Genomic DNA, 21,236 nt, shown 5'->3' on the forward strand with positions numbered 1-21,236 from the left:
CTGGATTCTGGATAGGGAAAAAGTAGTTGAAAATCTGGAAGCAAGGGACACGGTGATTCCAGGGATTAATAACGGAATAGACTAAGAGACTTTCCTCTAGGCTACTGGTTCTAGTTCAGCCCTGATCAGGAGGACCAAAAGCTGTTACTATCTGATGATTGTTTGGTGGCCTACGTAAAGTGAGTTGTCAGGAATTGTTCAACAATTTCCTTGTGGACTCTCTGGATGTAGAAACTGATTTACTCTTGCTCAGCCCAGTCGAGGGATGACATACACCAGCGGACTGGTGTGTGAAAAGCCTGCAGAGTTCTGCAGGCTGCTTTGTAGAGTGCAGGTTTTATTCTCTTGGCCTATGAAAACCTGGTGCTACACACAAGCACTATATTCAACAACATTTTATTTTTCGTGTCCAAACTTGCTTCTATTTTTTTTTTTTTTTTTAACTATGTGGCAATGGCGAGGAAATGGAAAAAAACTTTGTTTTAGGTCCTGACTCTAGAAGCTGATTTGTCTATGAAGACTTCCGGGGAGCCCCACTGCCTTGCCTGAGAGTAGAGGTCTGTCTGTGCAGATCAGCTTGCAGGGCCGAAGCTTCATGGTGCAACATATTTGGCCAAGTTTTATTTGGCAGACACAAGATGTCAGAAACTGAATTACACACTGTATTGCAGTTTTATTTAGAACAGAACGCCCAGTGCCACTACAACACTGTAAAATTTACATTCATACGCTAACAGCCTGGTTTCCTCTACTAACTTACAGAAGGGCTCCGGATCTCAGGCACTCCAGAAATATCCGATCTGGATGAATGGATGAAGGTGGCGGTAACATTGTAAAGTTTGTGTTTTCCCCCCTTCTCTGTTAACATTACCCACTTATTTGTATGTAGTAGGCTATTATGGAGAGATCAAGAAAATTAACTTGTGGGGTGAGACATATCATATTTACTGCGATTTTTCAATGGAGTAAAGAGACAGAAGAATGCCTTTAGGGCTCAGTTTGGCACTCATGTGCATAGCATGCATTCAGGTTAAGCGAGATCTGGCTCTGACTGTGCCTTGTTTCAGAGGCTGGTCTGAATCAAACAGCACTGCAGAAACAGCTTATTTTTTCTTTCCTCATTCTGCCTGCTGATCTCTCATTCTCCTTGTTATTGTCACTATTCTGCTTTCTGACGAAGACTGGTTAGAGGAGCTATTAAGCCTGTCAAGCCTTTTCTCCTTTACCATCTATCATCTGCTCTCCATCCCTGTTATGAAGCAGCACAGTTACTTTCTTCTGTCTCAGACTCTTGTTTCCTATGTGGCTTATGTGCACGTACAATAGAATGGGAGCTGTGCAGGAGGGGGGAAGGAGGAGTGCTAGAGAGTAGCGGAGCAGGGATCTATCGAGACTATGTGGGGCTTGGATCAAGGACAGTGTAGGATACCTCACTCCCATCTTCATTGGCTTGTCTCCTCATCACTTCTTTGTTTTCTCCCACAGCTTGTGAGCCACACAAAAGAAGCACCTGTGCGCCACGTGACTCAGCCATGCTACTGCCTCCTCCCTCCCTAATGTATCATCGTCTCAAACTGATCGGCCTTCTCTTGAATTGGACCCTGCCGCCTGCTGGGTGGCAGTCAGCTGTCAGACTTGGATTGTACATTACTATGAATTTCGGTGCCTGCCTCCTTCCCAGTTTCACATCGCTCCCCTACGGTTCCATGGATTATTGTTATTGGATGTTATACTTCTAATACTCTATTGATCAGGTTCCCATTAGGCTCACGGGCTTGTTGTTCTAAGTACTGCACAAAAAGGTGGCCGTGACCCCAGTCTCATATATTATAAGGCCAGAAGGAACCAGTCCGTGATCATCGAGCCTGACCTCCTGTAGAATACAGGCCATAGGAATTTCCTGACATAATTCATGTTGGAACTGGAGCATTTTTTTCTTTAAAAAAATCCAGTCTTGATTTAAAAATTGCTAGTGAGGAAGTATCAAATATAACCTTTGGTAAGTGGTTCCAATAGTTAATTACCCTCACTATTAAAAATTTGCACCTTATTTCCAGTCTGAATTCATCTAGCTTTAACTTCCAGCCACTGCATTGTGATATGCCTTTGTCTGTAAGACTGAAGAGTCCATTATCAAATTTTTGTTTCTCATGTTCCTCATTTTCTAACAAACTGTGGTCAATTCACCCCTTTTCTTTTCTTTAAGTTAACTGGATTGAGCTTCTGGAGTCTCACTATCTCAAAGTGCTTACAGCCAAAGACAAGGTACACAGGAAGGGTGGAGGAAGTGTGATCTAAAATATACAGTTATTATATACATTTGATTTTTTTCAATGATCTTTGTTTGTAATTACGTAAGTAAGCGCTGCTCAGCCTTGCCACTGAGCCTTGGCTGATTTCTTGTAAAATCATGGTAGAGGGGGCCGTTAGCCATCTTTTGATGGTGCCCGAGCACTCTCTTGGTGCTAGATCTGGAACTGCTTGTTTGCCTTTAATCTAGCCCTTTTGGTTGGGAAGTGTAAGGAAGCTCACAATGAAATGGGATAGAAAGAAAAATAAAGCAGAATGGAAGGAAGAAGAGGTCAGACAACACAGAGACGGTTCCACTTCCTAGAGGAACGCCTTCCAGTGAATGGATGTCTGCTCTACTATTATTAATGTGTCAAAATGAAAACAAATCCATCCCAGTGATGGTGTAAACAGCTGAAGGGCCCGTGGGAAGATCACAGATTTCCCCAAATGGAAATTGAAGCAAGGAAGGTGTGGTGAGAGGAACAATCACAACCCTGATATTTGTATCCAAAGCCAAACTTTGGAAAGGGCAGTTTCACTAAGAAGCAGTCTACTGTCCTCGGCTTCTGTATTGTCATAGCCGAGGGAGAAAATCAATGGTCTAACTCTCTATTTCTGTGACAGAGGTATAGAAAGAATGAGCCTGATAAATGGTGGCATGTGTGCATGGCAAGAGATGCTTTCTTGGAAGGTACAAAGCATTTTTTCCCACTTCTTCACGTCAAACTCTGAGAGCACATGGCTTTAATTTTTTAACTAAAATTAAATTGTGTAGGGCACTTACCGTCCTGAAGAAGTTTGTTTAAATGAACCAGCACTTTCGAACAACTGGGCTCTTGCAGCCACTCTGAAAATTAAGTTAAGAGGCACCTGGTTTTAAACTTATCTGTTTTAATGAACTGCACAGAGTTATATCAGGTTTAATAATCGAAAATATTTTTAGTTGCACAGACAAGAAAATTTTAATTTTAAATTGTAAATTTGATTGATAAATCGACAGTGCTCCTTTTATCAACCTGAAAAATGTAGACAGAATGGAGAAAACCAAGAAGCAAGTCATGCAGAGCTGAGGTCCCAGTCCACCAAGAAATTTAAGCATGTGCCCAACTTGAAAGACATGAACAGTCCATCTTCAAGTTAGGCATGTGCTAAAGAACCTTGCTTAATAACAGGTAAAACAGTAAGGAACTCTGCTGAAAAATGGAACTTGAAACATACCCATAATTTTAAATTCATATTCATGTCTTGTCACCAATAAACCTGAAGTGAGAGATGTATAGTTTTTGCAGAGGGAAAATGGGCGTTATCAATTCTGGGTTCTAAATCCCAGTGCTATCACTGACCTCCAAGCCAGAGCTACAAGCAATAGAAAACATTTTTAACCTAGGGCTTATGTAAAAATAATCATTTATATTTTATAATGCATTCTGTCCCAAGAAATCTCTAGCTACTTTTTCAAAAACAAAGAAATTATTTAACAGTGCATGCACTGGAACATATTAATTTCAGAGATGAATTACATTTGTTTTGCTCTGATTTCTGACTGTCAAAAGAAAGAGGTGATGAACAACATTTTATTCCTTGACATATTACCTGGGCTGTCCATGGCATTTAGATCTCTGAAATAACATACTACAGAAGAAGCCGAGAGATAATGTTAGAGCTGGCTGAATAGTATTAGTAAAATAATTTATTCAACGGATTCATTTTCTCTCATTACTGGCTTAATCCAAAAGCCCAGTGAAGTCAATGAAAGTCCTTTCACTTTTCACTAGAGCTGGGCAAAATTTTTCAGATGAAACATTTTCACCAATAAATGAAGATTCAGACTGACCAAAACATTTCACAAATATTTGACGATTTCAGCAATTGTTTTGGCCAAAACAGAACAAGAAAACACTTTGGAAATGTCAAAACAGACCATTTCAACATTGTCCAAATGAAACATTTTGATTTTTCAGGCTACTGTCACAAGGGGATTTAGGCACCATTCACAAAGCCACCAGATGACGAGGTGGTAGCAGTTGTCCCTCCCTTATAACCTGTAGCCTCTTGGTTAGGGCACTCCTCTGGGATGTTTGAAACCCAGGTGTGAATCCCTGCTTTGGAACAGGGGTTTGAACCCAAGTCTCCCCACCCAGAGTAACTGCCCTCACGATCAGATTTAGGGTATTTTGGGGTGGGCATCTCTCAATCTCGCCTGTTGAAGCTGTTCTACTTTGTGCAAAATACTTAATTAGTCATTGGGCTAGAGAGATAGAGTGAGAATGACTCTATAAACCAAAGGTTAGGACACTCCCGTAAGAGAGGGAACCCCTCCAGGTTTCAGTCTCTGCTTCGATAACTAATTAATTATTTATACAAAGTGGAATAGCTTCAACAGGAGAGATTGAGAGACCCCAGCACTAGAATAGCCTATAGCCTGGTGGTTAGGGCATTTGCCTGGAAATGGGGGAAATCTGCAATCAAGTCACTGCTCCAGAACAGGGATTCAAGCCTGGGTCTCTCACATCACATGTGAATACCCTAACCTCTGGGCTAATGGTAAGGAGAGTATCACTACTCTGTCCACTGTTTTTGTGAATCTAGCCATTCATTTCCTTTGCTTTTATTAACAACACATGAAATGAAATGTCTTGGTTCAACCTGAAACAATTAGTGAAAAATTCCAACAAAAATGTTGGTTTCAGTTCAACTCAAACCAATTATATTTTCAGAATTGCCAGTAAACCAAAAAATCCATTATTTATAGAGCTTTGCCACTGACTTCAATATACTTTGGGTAAGCCCCCATCTGCCCAGTTTCCAGAGTTTATGAAGCTTGATGAATAATTCACAAATCTGACAATTTAATTTGGTTTATCTCATCAAATATTCATGAATACTGTTTCCATCATTCACCCAGCTGTATAGGATGGTTTATACAGGAACACAATGTAACAAATCAAATCTCTACTACGTCTTGATGACTTACACGGATCCTGGTCTCTGATAGCCATTACTTGATGCTGTATCCAATCTCAGTCTCCTACACATTTTGGGAGGCAACTCAGGATTTAGTGGAGCCTTTGGTGTATCTTTGGCATCAATGGAAGCTAAACTCTGTACAGATCCACTGCAGCTTTTGTTACCTACAGGAAACAAGCAGAGGGCAGGCAATATGATCTGAGTGTGCCTTAATAACATGCGTACATACATAACAAAGCAGGATTTTTTAAAAGAAATAAAATAGGTCGAGCTAGTGCTTACCAAGAAAGAGAAAAGACAGTCTCTATCAAGCAGAAAGGTAACTAGGAAAGCATCACCACCAAAAATGGAGAGAATGATATTAAAACTTTGAAAAAGGGAAGATTTTTATGCTGCACTGATGGATAGAAAATACAGTTTCTGAACACTGATGATGCTAAAACTCCAATAATAAAACAATACACAAGCCAGCTTCCTGTGCTGTTTAACATTAATATCTTTTTTTTTATTCCTAAAAAAACCCCCCAAAAAACAAACAATCAAAAAAGGTTTATGAGGTTTTGGTAGATGATAATTAAAACTTGTTTAAAATACTATTTTGCTACCACACCTTAATAAAATAAAACACACATTGCTAGCTTGGATTTTATCTGTCAAAAACAGAAGGCCCTGATGTAATATTATACAAAGATTCAGTAATAATGGCCAGAAAGCCTTAGCAAAAGATGTGTCCACTTACCTGGTCTATTCCGATATATGACTTCCACAGGTTTCTAATAGAATCAATATTAATAATAAAACAGTGCTTTGTGTTTTCAAAGCGCTGCATAACGACTAATACATTTCATACACTTCTTGCAAAGTAGGTAGATTTTACTTTATAAAGTCCCCAGTTTCTAGATGAGGAAACAATTACCCAAGTCAATCTATTTATTTGTACTGAAATAGCACCATGGAGGACTAGAACAACGCCACTGTGCTAAGCACTGTAGAAATCTACACAGCAGATCAGGAAGACACAGAGGTAGAACTCAGGGGTTTCTGGTTCCCAATCTCATGCTAAATCCATTAGAATTTACTGTCTCACTGATTGTGTTAACCTTAGTAATCCACATCATTATAAATCAATTGATTTCTTTTGGTATTTATTTTTAAGGGCAATGCCCAGTCAATTATAATGGTATTGTGAAATCATCTCGTGGCCTACTGGACTCAGTTTTTGGATTCCAAGACAGGAGCAGTGGCCAGAAATCTGGTCTTTCATCCCATGTGTGCACACAGACATGTTTGGCCAACCTTTGTCACCTCCTAGCTAGTATACATGCTATACTTGGGGCCTCTTAAAAGATGCAGTTCGTGAAGAACATGGCAGCCGTCTTCTGAGTGGGACACACTAACTAGAACACCACTTGCCAATTTACCCCTTGCAATTCAAAGTATTGGTAGTTGTTTACAAAATATTACATGATCTCAGATCTAGTTATTGTAGAAACCGCCTCGACTTCTTATGAAATGCAACTGAAAACAAAGGCAGCGTATAGCCCAAAGTGATGGAAGTGAGGGTGCTGGGGACTGGATGTTCTCAATCCAGGACTTATTGATTTGAATTCAAACCCCAAGTCTTGTCACCTTCAGTCATGACTCAAGACTCATCTCTGAGAGACTGCTGAATCTTGGCTAGCTACTCTGCTCCCACATGTAACTGAGCAGCTCTGGGTGAGATGAGACTGGCGAGGAGAACATTGTTCCAAATTGTGAGGAGGGTTGATGCCTTTTAAGCTATGTAAGGGGCACAAATGAAGGACACCTTAGAAATATTGCTCAAAAAATGCCTGAACAATAAAAGAACATTCCAGAAAGATTCCAAAATAAATGAACAAAAGCAAACAGCTATTGGAATGTATTGATGAACTTAATTTTTTCTGGTGCATCATGTTAAATTCAGTGGTGTCCTAATAGAATAACTTAATGCAACACATAGGACTTACCTTCTGCTGAAGGGATTGATCTGAGGGAGGAAGCTGAAGACCTTTTCAGCCCTGACAGACCATAAAGCCCTTTTTTGGTCAGATCTATTGGTGGAGATGCATTCTCTGGACTAGTGACGGAAGCTACACTTTGACAGTCTGACTCCACGTCCGTTTTTGTCGCATCCTCCTTACAGGAGGATTCTGGACTTGTAGTCCAGAGGCCTGAGCTTTTCTGTCCATTGGAAGAAGGTGGAGATGCAATCCATGGAATTCCTCTCGATTTCTCCCTGGGTTGGGATGATGTGGATTTTGTGGTGCTGTTTTGTTCTGATGAATGAGAAGAGAGTGATTCTATGCTGCCCATGGGAGTGCTATCTGGGCTACTACTGTATGAGTCACCTGAAGAGGAATGGGGGAAAGAAAAAAAATGACGTTTTGTGTGTAAATTACTCTTTTCCATAGTGTCCGTTTTCCTAATGCCATATGTGGCCTCTGGAACCTCAGTAATCATCAAACACATTAGTGTATGGTTTTTGCAGATAACATTTCTCAAAATAGAAGGGGTATTTGGTTAATTTGCATTTCAATGAGGCAGCTGTTGTATGCCCCCTCTTATGTGGAAGGATGCAGTCACATATTCCTCTGATGGCTTGCTCCATCCATAGGCTATTGTGACAATACATATGACTCATACTGATGCTTGAGTCTCTTGTTCTATTGTTTTGCAACAATTACTCCTACTATTTAGTTTGAACTTTCCAGTCTCTTTGCAGATTGCACCCCTGGAACCTTTCTACTTTTGGCTCACTATTCTCTATCCCTGCTGCTGAGGACTAAGGGGATATGGCTCTTGGACCCTGGGGTTTGGAGAAGCAAGAGGTGCATCTCTGCCTTTCTGGACCCAGCTCTCAGAATGCTTTCCTTCTTGACCTGTAGATGACCCAGGAACTAGGCCTCATTAAAGCAAGTTAAAATAATCTTTGTCGGGCATGACGTGTTGATTTTATTTGTGGTTGAGTACTAATGCTAATTATTGAATTGTTTTAAGGGTCAGAAGGGACCTCTTTCAGTAGTGGAACTTGTGTCGTTTCTCTATAGAAGGGGTCGCGGGGTGGCAGCAGTTCGTGGCCTGGTACATCCTCTGCGAACGGAGACTAGTTCCTCATGGCCTTGCTGCACATCACTGCACATCAGGGACCACCTAATTCTTTGTTAAGCAAAAGCCAGTGAGATTACTTTAGCCAGTAGGCTGGAGTAGTAGCTAAGAAGTTCCACATCTTAGTGGTGATTCCGAACTGGCACTTAGCTTGCCATCTGTGCATGCAGACACCCAGTTGGCATGCACAAGTTTGTTATCTGCACACGTTAGAAACACACAAGCATTTGCATGCATCTGATTTTGAAAAGTTGGTGCTAGGTACCCAAGAACTCCCATTCTTTGGAGCCTTATACAACAACTAGGCATAAATGATATATTCATTTACTGCTTTAACTATGAATTTCCTTTTTTATGGCACTGTCATGAAAGCTCCTTGAGAAGCTATGAAACATACATCTTCTTTTGGAATCAATATCACAGCAATGGAGCTGCTAACATTTAGCAGATTAAATTCAATCTTGGCTACAATTTGAACTGAAGTTCATCCCCTCCTACTGGTAATATTAGAAATGAAAAAGTGGGCGATAATGAATAAAGTGGGATCTTTTATTCTAGTATTTAAGAAGATATGAAAATGAAGAATCCCTGTAGGTGGCAATTTACTGCAAATAAAACCCTCTACTTTTAATTATAAATCCATATAGAGGACTAGCTTTAAAGTTCACGGTTCATGCCATTCAATGCTTAATCGTTTTGTTAATATTATCAACAATGATGTCAATTAACAACAGCTGTGTAGTGGCTTTGGTGGGATAGATAGTTGTCTACTGGGAACTAGACTGAGACCACACAGTTTCACGCACACAGAAGAGCTGATTAATGGTAACAGCTTTTGGCCAAGACTAATCTCAACTGGATTGACTTTATCATTGATTTGGTGAAAGGCTCTATTATACCGCTTCCAAGCTTAAAGATCTTATTAAAAGCAAACAAGTTGAACCTTGTATTCTTTTTAGCATTTTACAGTCTGAGAAGGTCATTTCAAATCACTGGGTGGCTAGTTTGCAATAAAAAGCGTACCACAGCATATTTTCAAACACTTTATGCCACACAAGACCTGCTTGACAGAACATGCTGTGAAAGGAGCAAAGAAAGCACTAATTCAACAACACTGATGTCTGCTCTCTTTAGTATCACAGAGTACAAAAAAACACTACAAATAAGCACCCAATGTGCTTGGAGCACAGCAACTGCTATTGTTAGTAATTAACAATCTGGAGAACTAAACAACAAGACATGAACAAAGAGGTAAATAGCTAACAGTATGGATAAACTTACTATCATGGTCTGCCAGACATGGGGTATATCTTCCTTTCGGTTTGCGTGAGCCTGTTGAGAGGCAAATTGCTCTTGACCTTCTGGAAGCTGAACGGGACTGAGGCTGGGGAAGTGGAATGTTGGGGTCTGGTGCAGAGTGAAATATCTGTAAGTACAAAAAATACTATCAATAACTTACATTTATTTAAAGCTATGATTAAGATTCTGCTTCTTTTATCCACTCACAGTTGCACCTGATTGGTTTGTTGTTAAAAAATAAAAAATAAACAGCCCAAAAACTAACGTCAATAAGATTTTGTGTATGAAACTAAATGAAAGTTCATTGAAGATAGATTTTTTTTTAAATGTAATTATGCAACCTGAGAACTACAGCACTGGGTTAGTGCATCACAACATGCAAGTGAAACTGACCAGACCCAAGACTATACAAAAATAAATTGAACTAGTTTACTTTCAGTGTTTCTAAGAGAAATGAAAAAAAAAAAAGAGAGCACAAATGGTGGAAAATACAACAGGTGTTTAACATTAGTCCCGTTCCAGTAACCCAAGCTACCTTTAGTAACAAGGTAAGATTTTCATGATTTTTCACCTGAAAACATACTTTGGTATTGTGCTAACACAGGATGGTGTGAGGGAAAAATTGGGGCAGGGTCATGGCCCTGCATTTGCTCTGCCTGCTTCTAGCCAGGAGGAGGGATTACACCTTCCAATGAGATTCTGGCCAGCTCCTCCACAGGGCTGTATGGATACTGCTCCCTGTGCTTAAACATTTCATATCCCCATAACAGTTGGCCAGAATATGGCCCCTAGCTTTGATTAAGAAGGAAACGTTCTCCCTGAAAGCGGTCTTCTATAGATGCATCCGACTCTTTTCTTATTTGTAGCAATCTAGTGAAGGTAGCAAAATGGAGATCCAGTAGCATGTTTAACTCCAGTTACATCACAAATAATATTAAAGTAAAAAGTTTCAGATTAATTTTTTTTTTTTTTTTTTTTACCTTTTCATAGTGCTCTATCAGAATTTCAACTACAATATTCTGAAACTTAATGTTCATCATAGCAGCCACAGTTTCCTCCTGTGCTCTCATCAGAGTCGGCCCAAAGATAACACCAAGGTTAGAGACTGTCATGAGATTCTGCTGACTGTGCAATGATACCCTGCAAAGGAATTAAAGAAAAAAGGCTAATTAAACTTTCCCCACCTCTTGTGCTTATCTCCCATTCCAATGGGCATATGACACCTCAGAAGTCGACTTTTGTTTTTGTTCACCAGCTCTTTTAAAAATAATTTTAAACTCGTATGTGAAAATTGTGTTCAGAAAGCCGGACAATATTGTTTTTTCTTACTGCAAAGCACCAACACCACATGAATTGCACATAAATGAGTCACACAGTAGAAATAATGCAGATGGGCCAATATAGACCACATCAGCAGGTGGACAAAGGTGACCGAGCTGGACAGAGATTAAAATTTGGTCTGAACATCCAAGAGAGCAACTCTGCAGTGACTTTAGCTACCACAGTTTTCCAGACAGCTAATGTTCAGACTCAAATGTATATATCTATATAAGGTATTGATATGGACACTGCCACAGCAGAACGGTGGAGACCGTAACTCCGTTTATGACAATGTCATTCAGTGGGAATAGTGTCCCAGCCTACCCATGACCGTAGGCTCCTGGTCAGCAAAACGCCCTGACATCAAGAACTTTCCCAGTGCAGCCCACAGTGACATTCATAAATCGACCTCTGTGGTCCACGAAGGCCTGCATGAGTAGTACCCTTTGCAGTTTATGTACTCATGAGCTCCTTCAGGAGGTCAAACTATTGGCACACGAGTCCTATCAATGGCCCTGATGCAATCTGGAAACCCCATTCTCTCAAAGTCAACAATTACTTCAGGAATATCTTTTACGTCCGCCCCTTTGGGGTAAACCACATGCCTGACTGCCTTTGAAGCCTCCACCTCCACTTTACCCATAGTCAACTTCTCAACACCAAACTGGTTGGCAATGGACTTGTATCAATCTGGGGTAGCCAAATTCCAGACGGCTATAGCAACCTGGACCAGCAAGGGTGCCCTCTTGCATTTGTCTTTATCCTGGAGGGTGGAAGCAAGCTGCTCACAAAGCTCCAGAAATGTAGTTTTCTTCATGCAAAAGTTCTGGACCCTCTGCTAGTCATCCCAGGTCTGCATGATGATGTGATCCCACCAGTCTGTGCTTGTGGCCCTGTTCCAGAAGTGCCAGTCTATGTTAGGGGCATCAGCGGCTATAGTGAGTGTCATGAGCAGCATCAGTAAGTGTGAGTCTGCCATGTCTGTGTGCTGCTCCATCATAAGCTCTGTCACAAAATGCCGCCAAAATGTCCAAGAGCGTCTCATGGAAGCTCTGCCAGTTACCTGACACAAGAGCAAAAGTGCAAGCAAGAGAAGTTCTTCAAAGGGCACCTCCCTCCGTGTTGCTGGCTCCGGTAGTTTGATGCACACAGGCCAAAACGACTGCTCGGCAGGCTGTGCTAGCAGGCTGCTCAAACTTCCTCTAACATGCAGGGTGGGCAGTAGTTTTCTCACTGTGCACCATGGTCAAAGGGCTTGAGCAGCCACATTTTGGCAGAGTGCTAGAGAGTCCAGTATATGATTGGTTTGACTTGGGTCTGCATGCTGCAGAATGGACATGAGAGCCCCAGGATCAAGCCTGGGTTAGAAAGTTCTTAACTTAGGGCTGATAATCAGTATAGATGCTCAAGCCCTTGGTTCTATAACCCAGGGTCAGCTGACTTGAGTCCCACCTACCCGGGGCTTACACTACAGTGCAGGCTTACCCAGGGAGACCAGGGATTTAAAAAAGCCAGCTCCTAGGCAACCAGAGGAGCTAGCGAACAGGGGATTTTTGTGAGGGAGTGAGAGAGGCATTCCTTCCAGGTCCAGCCCTCGAGCAGACACACCCCCATGACAGAGTGAGAAAGCACAGGTCAAGGGTTTGGCTCCAGTGAGTGCTCAGTGGCAAGGGGAGGAGACTGAGGGGCTATAACCTAACTACTAGAAGGGTGCCAGAAAACTCCCTAGAAAAGAAGATGCGGGAGAGAGGAAGCAGAGAGAGCAAAAACAAAAAAACCCCAATACATCTACCAAGCACACTCTAAACACAGGCCAATAACCCCTGCCCAAAACCAAAAACATAACCAACCAACCACCCACCCGCCTACCAATACACCTAACAAACATACTCTAAATTCAGGCCAATAACTCTCCCCTTTCCCCCCCTGAAAAAAACCCCTCAAAACCCTCCAGCTCTGTAAGAATAAAAAAGATACAGGCAGAAGTCCAACAGCCGAGTGGGGTCTATCCAGTTTGTTGCACTGAATGCCTTAAGGGCAGGTGGTGTACGTGTGCATGTGGTGCAAGCAGTTCTCAGAGTCACCGTACAAGCTCTTGAGGCCAGAGTGACTGAACTGGAAGAGCTAAGGGAGACCGAGAACTACAACACTCAGTTACACCACAGGGAGGAGGAGAGGAGAGGAGACTTTCAGGGACACAATAGAATGGTCTCACTCCCAGCATGACAGCCTCTGTGCTGTTAAGGATGAAAGTCTTGGGGAAGAAGAATGCCAAGCTAGAGTAAAGTGAAATAATCCCATAGTTAGGCCTTTCCTTCATGATGATGCCATGGCATCCTCTTGCACTAAGGATACGCCTCCAGTTACTAGGAAGATTAAGATAATAGTATTGGAGGAGCCAATGACTGGGGTATATGGAGATACTAATGACATAGGGAAAGGAAGGATAGAGGTCCTGGAGACCAAATTTAGACTGCAAAGTAAGTGATTGAAGTTCAGGACCTTGATGGTAGCATTCTCTTACATGCTGCCAGTTCCACACAAAGCCCAGAAAGATAGGTAGAACTACAGTGTCTCAATGTGTGGATGGGATGATATTATTGGGAGAAAGGTTTGGGTTTTATTAGGAACTGGGAAACCTTTTGGGGAAGGAGGAGCCTATACAGGAAGGACGGGCTCCACCTAAACCAAGATGGAACCAGACAACTGGCATGAAAAACTAAAAGGTTGTAAAGGATTTTTCAAACAAAGGGCTGGGGGCAAGCCAATGGTTCAGGTGGAAACATCCCTTAGGGATGAATTTATTAAAGGGGGAACTCTACACCCTTGTGAAGAGAATAGGAAAGAAGTTGGTAAAGTACAGGTAAGAGTTGGTGAGGAACAATGGAATGTACAAGAGTCCCATTTAAATATAACACATGAAGGCAAGCAACTGAATATTGACAAAAAGTATAAGGGCTTATAGACAAACACTAGAAGTCTAAATACTAAGATGGGTGAGCTAGGGTGCCTGGCATTAAATGAGGTTGAGGTATTGACATAATAGGCATTGTGGAAACTTGATGGAATGAGAATGATCAATGGGACACGGTAATACCAGGGTACAAAATATACAGGAATGATAGAGTAGGTTGCGCTGATGGGGAGAGACACTATATGTGAAAAAAAGCATAGAGCCAAATAAAGTAAGAAACTCTTAAATTAATCAAACTCTACCATCGAATTTTTATGGATAGAAAGTTCATGCTTGAATTAGAAGATTATATCAGTAGGAATACAACACTGACCACCTGACCAGGATGGTGCTGGTGACTGAAATGCTCAGGGAAATTAGAGAGGCAAGAAAGGCAGAAAATGCAATAATAATGAGGGATTTCAATTATCTTCACATTGACTGAGTACGTCACTTCAAGAAGGGATGCAAAGATAAAATTTCTAGACATCATAAATGACTGCTTCTTAGAGCAGCTTGTCTTGGAAACCACAAGGGAAGAAGCAATTCTTGGATTTAGTCCTATGTGGAGCACAGGATCTGGTCCAAGCTAAACTGGTTGGTAATGGCGACCATAATGTAATTAAGTTTAACATCCTTGAAGGGAGAAAAATGCCAAAGAAACACAACACAATAGCATTTAACTTGAAAAAAGGGAATGACACAAAAATGAGGAAGCTAGTTAAATGGAATTAAAAGGAACAATCACAAGGGTGAAATGCTTGCAAGCTGCCGGAAGACTATTTAAAAATGCCATAAGAAGTTTAAACTAAACATATACCCAAATCAATTTAAAAAAAAAAAAAAAAAAGAACATGCCATTATGGCGAAACAGCAGAATAAAAGAAGCAGTTACAGGCAAAAAGGCATCCTTTAAAAATTGGAAGTCAAATCCTAGTGAGGAAAATAGAAAGGAGCATAAACATTGGCAAGTCAAGTGTAAAGTATAAGGCAGGCCAAGAAAGAATTTGAAGAGAATCTACCTAAGGACAAAAATTAACAGTGCTTTAAAAATAAACTACATCAGAAGCAGGAAGCCTGCCAAACAGTCACTAGGCCACTGGGTGATCGAGATGCCAAGGGAGCACTCAAGGAAGATGACAAGGCCATTGCAGAGAAGCTAAATGAATTCTTTACATTGGTTTTCACTCCAGAGAATGTGGGGGAGATCCTCACATCTGAGCCATTCTTTTTAGGTGACAAATCTGACGAACTATCCCAGATTGAAGTGTCAGAAAAGGAAGTTTTGGAACAAATTGATAAATTAAACAGTAATAAGTCACCAGTACCAAGTGGTATTCACATAAGAGGTCTGAAGGAACTCAAATATGAAATTGCAGAACTACTAACTGTGGTAGGTAACCTATCGCTTACATCAGCCTCTGTACCAGATGACTGGCAGATAGCTAATGGAATGCCTATTTTTTAAAAAGGCTCCTGAGGTGATCCTTCCAATTACAGGCCACTAAGTTTAACTTCAGTACCAGGCAAACTCGTTGAAACTAAAGTAAAGAATAGAATTATCAAACACATAGATGAACACAATAGATTGGAGAAGAGTCAACACCGCCTTTGCAAAGGAAAATTATGCCTCACCAATCTATTAGAATTCTTTGAGGGTGTAACCAATTACGTTGACAAGGGTGATCCAGTGGATACAGTGTATTTGGACTTGAAATTCAGAAAGCCTTTGAAAAGGTCCCTCACCAAAGGCTCCTAAGCAAACTAAGCAGTCGTGGGATAAGAAGATAGTTAAAAGACTGGAAACAAAGGGTAGGAATAAATGGTCAGTTTTTACAAAGGAGAGAGGTAAATAGTGGAGTTCCCCAAGGATCTGTACTGGGATCTGTGCTATTCAATGTATTCATTAATGATATGGAAAAGGGGATGAACAGTAAAATGGCAAAATTATTCAAGATAGTTAAGTCCCAAGCTGACTGCAAAGAATTACTAAAGGATCTCTCTAAACTAGGTGACGGCACAACAAAATGGCAGATGAAATTTAATGTTGATAAGTACAAAGTAAAGCATATTGGAAAAAATAATCCCAACCATATATACAAAATGAAGGGGTTTAAATTAGCAGTTACCACTCAAGAAAGATATCTTGGAATCACCATGGACAGTTCTCTGAAAACATCTGTTTGATGTGTAGCGGCAGTCAAAAAAAGCTAACAATGTTAGGAACCATTAGGAAAGGGATAGATGATAATACAGAAAATATCACAATGCCACTATATAAATCTATGGTCTGTCCACACCTTAAATACCAAGTGCAGTTCTGGTCACCCCATCTCAAAAAAAATTATTAGAATTGGAAAAGGTGTAAAAAAATGGTTATGAGTATGGAACAGGTTCCATACGAGGAGAAATCAAAAAGACTGGGACCATTCATCTTAGAAAAGAGATGACTATGGGGGAATATGATAGAGGTCTATAAAATCATGAATGGGATGGAGAAAGTGAATAAGGTACTATTTTTTACCCCTTCACATAACAAAAGAACTAGATGTCAACCAATGAAATAAACAGGCAGCAGGATTAAAACAAACAAAAGGAAGTACTTCGTCACACATCCCACAGTCAACATGTGGAACTCGTTGGGAGGTTGTGAAGGCCAAAACATAACTGAGATAAAAAAAGAATTAGGTAAGTTCATGGAGTATACAGGTCCATCAATGGCTATACACAAGCAATTTTTGCCATGGAATTTCATTTTGCCACAGGCAGATGTTCAAGGTTTATATCTTCAGTCTTCCTGCCTACAGCCATCTTTTTGTTTTCCCTAATAAATTAACTGGATTACAGTCCACACAGCCTACACTTATCCATGGAGCCAGGCAGCAGGGCATTTATGACAAACCACTCCCTTTCTTTCATGAATCTGCCACTTGCAGCCTCACTAAGGTCTTAATTTAGACTTTTATCTTGCAATTAGATCCACAGAGATAGACTCTTGGATGCGTGTTGGGCCTCATTTAAGTGAAGGGTCAGCCTGTGCAGATCAGGGCCTTAGACTCCAAACATATTGGGAAAGGGATTGTTTCCTCTGATGTTTGCACAGTGTAGAGATATATGCCCTGTTTCTTAAAAAGAATTACAGGAACCCATGCAGGAGGGAAGGTTTTATACAGAAGCTCTGCAATGAAGAGGAGGGAGAGAGGAAGAGAAAGGATGCATGTCAGAGTAGCTTTAGGGATATTAATATTATACTTACTCTATTAGAGTTCCTTGTTCAATGTTAGAAGAAACTGATTCTTACTTTGATTCTTTACTATTGCTACATGACAATAGGCAATTTGCATATGCAAATATCTTGCATATCCACAAAGGCAGGCACCAAAAAATAGGGGATCAAAACTGTTAATTCACATTTTTAGACATATCCTGAAAATGTGGCCTTGAATATGTCTAGATCAGGAGTTCTCAAACCTGTGGGGTGGTCATTAACAGTTTCAGGTGGGTCATTACCACCATCACCTATTCTCAATCTACCCTCTATGAGTCTGCCACTGGCAGATTGATTTTTTTGTCTGGCAGACTGTGTACCACAAACATGTACTAGATTGCTTATTAGTGTTGCAGTAGCTGGCAAAGGTTTCTGGAGCATGAATATGGCTATTAAAAGGAGGCGACATGGAGCCATTTGGAGACCAAGCACCCAAGCTTTATGAAAGAAATCCATGAAAATCCTCTGATTTATTACATAAATCTATCATAAATATGAAAGCCCTCCAAGCACCATATGGGGCATCACTGCTAATAATAAAACGTGCCATAAGCTTGTAATTTGGGAAATGTTGCTTGCACCCAGTATCCTGTCAAAGCAATTATTTCTCCATTGTCACAGTCAGCTGATGTGACATGGCTTTCATGACATAGCTTTAGAGGCTGAGGAGGGAGACCTGTTCAGAAGAGTTGAGGAGATCCAGTATTTCTCAATACACCTGGATGAAATTACAGATGTGTCTTTCTCTGATCAACTTTTAACATTGGTCCAAGATAAGTGAGAAGAATCCATATATACGAGGACTGCCTCTTTTGCTGTCTACTGATAATATGTGCTACAGGGGGAAAAAATCTTTGACGTTTCCAACAATCAGTTCTTGTCAATTGGGCTGGATTGGTATTTGAACTGACAGTACTCGAGCTATGACAGGAAAACACAGTGGCCTTTTGACTAGAATCCAGTTGATTGAACTCCCAGGCATTTGAGCACATTATTCAATTCACTGGGAAGCTGTAATGGCAGAGAGGATGTCAGTGGAAATGCAGAAAGTACTTGATGAGGTTATAAAGTTGTGAACTTTATTAAAGGTAAGTCCAGTGCTATTTTATGTGAAGGCACAAGTACTCAACATTGACAGCTCCACTTCCACTCTGAAATCCACTGGCTTTCCTGTGGCAAATTTTGAATTACAAGGGCTTTGCATCATAAATCTGACTCTTCCTTTGCAGAATACTTCCCTGATCAGCATAGGAGTTCCCTGAACACTTCTCTCCAGGGACAGAACATAACCTAGGTTATTAACCTGAAGGTTGTGAAGAGCAGGATGGGGATCCTGATATGGACCACTGATCTAATCCACATTACTAGTTTCTCTTGAAAATGTGGCATGCATTAAATATCTTATTAAAATCAAAATACACTGCAGTATGACTGCTGTATTTGTTTATCCACAAAGGCCTAAAATCCTGCATTGATTTATGCCTGTGCTTGACTGTGCACTGAACACAACAGGACTACTCAAATGTGCTAAATCAAGTAAGTGTGTAAATCTTCGTAGGACAGTGGCCTGAGAGCTAAGAAATGTCTTTCTAAAAAAATATGCTCTAGTTCAGTCACAAGATATGGGATTGATGCAGGAATTAACAGGTGATTCTTTTTCCACCTGTGTTGTACATAAGGTCAGATCCCTTCTGACTTTAAAATCTATTAGTCTATACTCTGTGTTTGGTTTTTCGTTAACACACACGGTCTACTGTTTCTTGTTTTCACTAAGAATTGACATACTGACTACTTTGAGAGTTTTTCTACAAATTTTTACCGGATAGTGAAGTAAAAAACACTTCTCAGTATCCCTTCTCCCCCTTTTCTCTCCTCATAAATAAGAATGTTTGCCAGATACACATCACAACCTCACAGAGTCTTAAAAATAATTACCAGTGGTTCTGGTGCAACATAGCTTATTTAACAGTTTCTAGACAATTTTGCTGAGTCTTGTGTCTTGGCATTAACTTCTTCCTTCCTCATTCTGCTTTATGACTGTTCCCTTTCATTGTTATCTGATATTGCATTAAGCACTTTATTACTATGATAATTTCTAGAGATGACAAACAACATTTTAGTTGTCTTAGCATATTTATTCTTAGTCCCTGATACTTTGCAGACCTCAATATTTGTGAGGCGCAAGAGTCATCCACATAAGCTTTAAAATAGAAATTAAAACGAACAAAAACCTCTCATTTTCTTCTGGTCCATGAACTACCTCTCTGAGAGCTTTCCATTAATCAAGGCCACGTGAGAAGTTTGATACTTTTACCTTCTGAAGTAAAATCACTTGGGCCCATATATATTTCTAGGTCTATTTATTTTTAAAGCATTATATAAAAATTAACTAATTAAACCTCAGAGGACTCTTGTTTGGTAGGCAAGTACCATAACAAAGATGGTATATACTATGTAATGAACCATCCCCATTACGAAGATAGAGGAAAACTGAGGCGGAAAAGATAAAAGGATTTTCCACAGACCACAGAAGGAATCTGTCAGAAAGCAGGATCAAATCTCAGGAGTTGCTGCCTCCCAGTCCTGGGCATAACCATTTGACCCCTCTCAATATGACTGTTGAGCTGTTAGTACAGGGTATGCACAGAAGAGAGTGGAAAACTGATTTCTCTGGGGCACAGAAGAGTATGGCATGACAGGAGGAGTGAGTCTATGAATACATAAATCATTCCCTTTCCATTTCAAACTGGATACTTTGATGACTCATTTACACTGATATCCAGTAACAATATGACCCATTTCTTTGGATTCATGATAACCAGATAAAAATGGAGATAAAAATTAAGAGTAGTTTAAAACATCTGATATTTCTGTTTAAGTAGCAATTCTGGTAGAAAGAAGACCATTTGAGACCCAAACCATCAAAATGAGTTCCTTTTTAGAAGCACAAGTTACTGTCCTGAAGAAAAAGTTTTCAGACCTTTTAAACCAACTACATAATCTCAAAATATAGAATACAAAGAGTAAGTCTGCACTATACTTGGGTTTCCTTGGTGACAAACAGGATCATTTAGCTAATAAATGGAATCATAAATTTAATATTATTCTGACAAGAAATGACTAGGCAGAAATTTGGATATAGCATCAAAGACTCACTCTGTTGCACAAGGAAAGAAAAAAAGAGTTGCTGTTCAGAATGCTTGTAATATGGAACATTTTGATAACCAATTTTCTCTTCACTAGTCCTACTTTTGCTAGGGTATTGAATGGATACTGCCCTATATAGTCATACATTTCAGGTGGCTGCATGCCTCATTCATCAAAGCACAATTGCTTTCTCCTGGAAATCTTGCTCTTTGCTGTATAACAGGTGACAATACATTTTGGATATTACCAATCTGCAGACTCCTGCATTATCTGCATTATGGAGGTGTGGAGTTATTAAATCACATTATGAAATGATTTGTTCTCTCAAGGAGGCACATATGTAATTTGCATGGGAAGTTTTTCAAAGAGTGAAATATCTTTTTTTTTTGGGAGCAGATAACGTGAAGCCTCTATCATTTGCCTGTCTGCTAATGAATTATGCTATATTTACACAGCATCATAACTTTGCATGCTCATTTTCAGAAGGTCTCTTTTTCTTAAAAAAATATCATCCACCTTCCTAAGGGCATGAAATCTTGGATTAGACAAACATATGCAGATAGATACAGGGAAGAGGGATAGGGAAAGTACAAGAGTTAAAATAAATTAAAATAGCGTGATTTATACATAGTCAGTAAATCATAAAGTGTTATTTTTCAAATAGAAGCAAGAGAAGAGGAATAGACAACACAGGAATGGATTTACTGGTAGAAATCAAGGCAAAAGAAATGCATTTTGAGGAGGGATTTGAAAAAAGAGAGAAGACACTTAAGTGGTGATTTTCAAAAGGCATAAATGCCGAGTAAGTGCTTAACTCCTGCTGACTTTCAATAGGAGTTGGGCACCTTAATGCCACCTGTGCTT

At 40.1% G+C, this 21,236-nt stretch overlaps 1 protein-coding gene across 3 annotated transcripts in view; it reads right to left on the minus strand.

The window, feature by feature from the left end:
• Positions 1 to 21,236, minus strand: part of ARHGAP42 (Rho GTPase activating protein 42) — a 272,863-nt gene that overhangs the window by 17,748 nt on the left and 233,879 nt on the right. For 2 of the 3 annotated variants that reach the window (XM_067567908.1, XM_067567923.1), the window contains exons 18-22: positions 10,665 to 10,824; positions 9,667 to 9,811; positions 7,248 to 7,628; positions 5,267 to 5,423; positions 3,077 to 3,139 (exon numbers count right to left, since the gene is read on the minus strand). In XM_067567908.1, the coding sequence (XP_067424009.1) occupies positions 3,077 to 3,139; positions 5,267 to 5,423; positions 7,248 to 7,628; positions 9,667 to 9,811; positions 10,665 to 10,824 (906 nt within the window). The remainder of the gene's footprint in view (positions 1 to 3,076; positions 3,140 to 5,266; positions 5,424 to 7,247; positions 7,629 to 9,666; positions 9,812 to 10,664; positions 10,825 to 21,236) is intronic. The other variant, XM_067567915.1, reaches the window with a different exon arrangement.

Source organism: Emydura macquarii, unplaced genomic scaffold (genome assembly GCF_026122565.2).
Source record: "Emydura macquarii macquarii isolate MOO-44397 ecotype Brisbane River unplaced genomic scaffold, CSIRO-AGI_Emac_v2 contig_318, whole genome shotgun sequence".
Classification (NCBI taxonomy): Eukaryota; Metazoa; Chordata; order Testudines; family Chelidae; genus Emydura; species Emydura macquarii.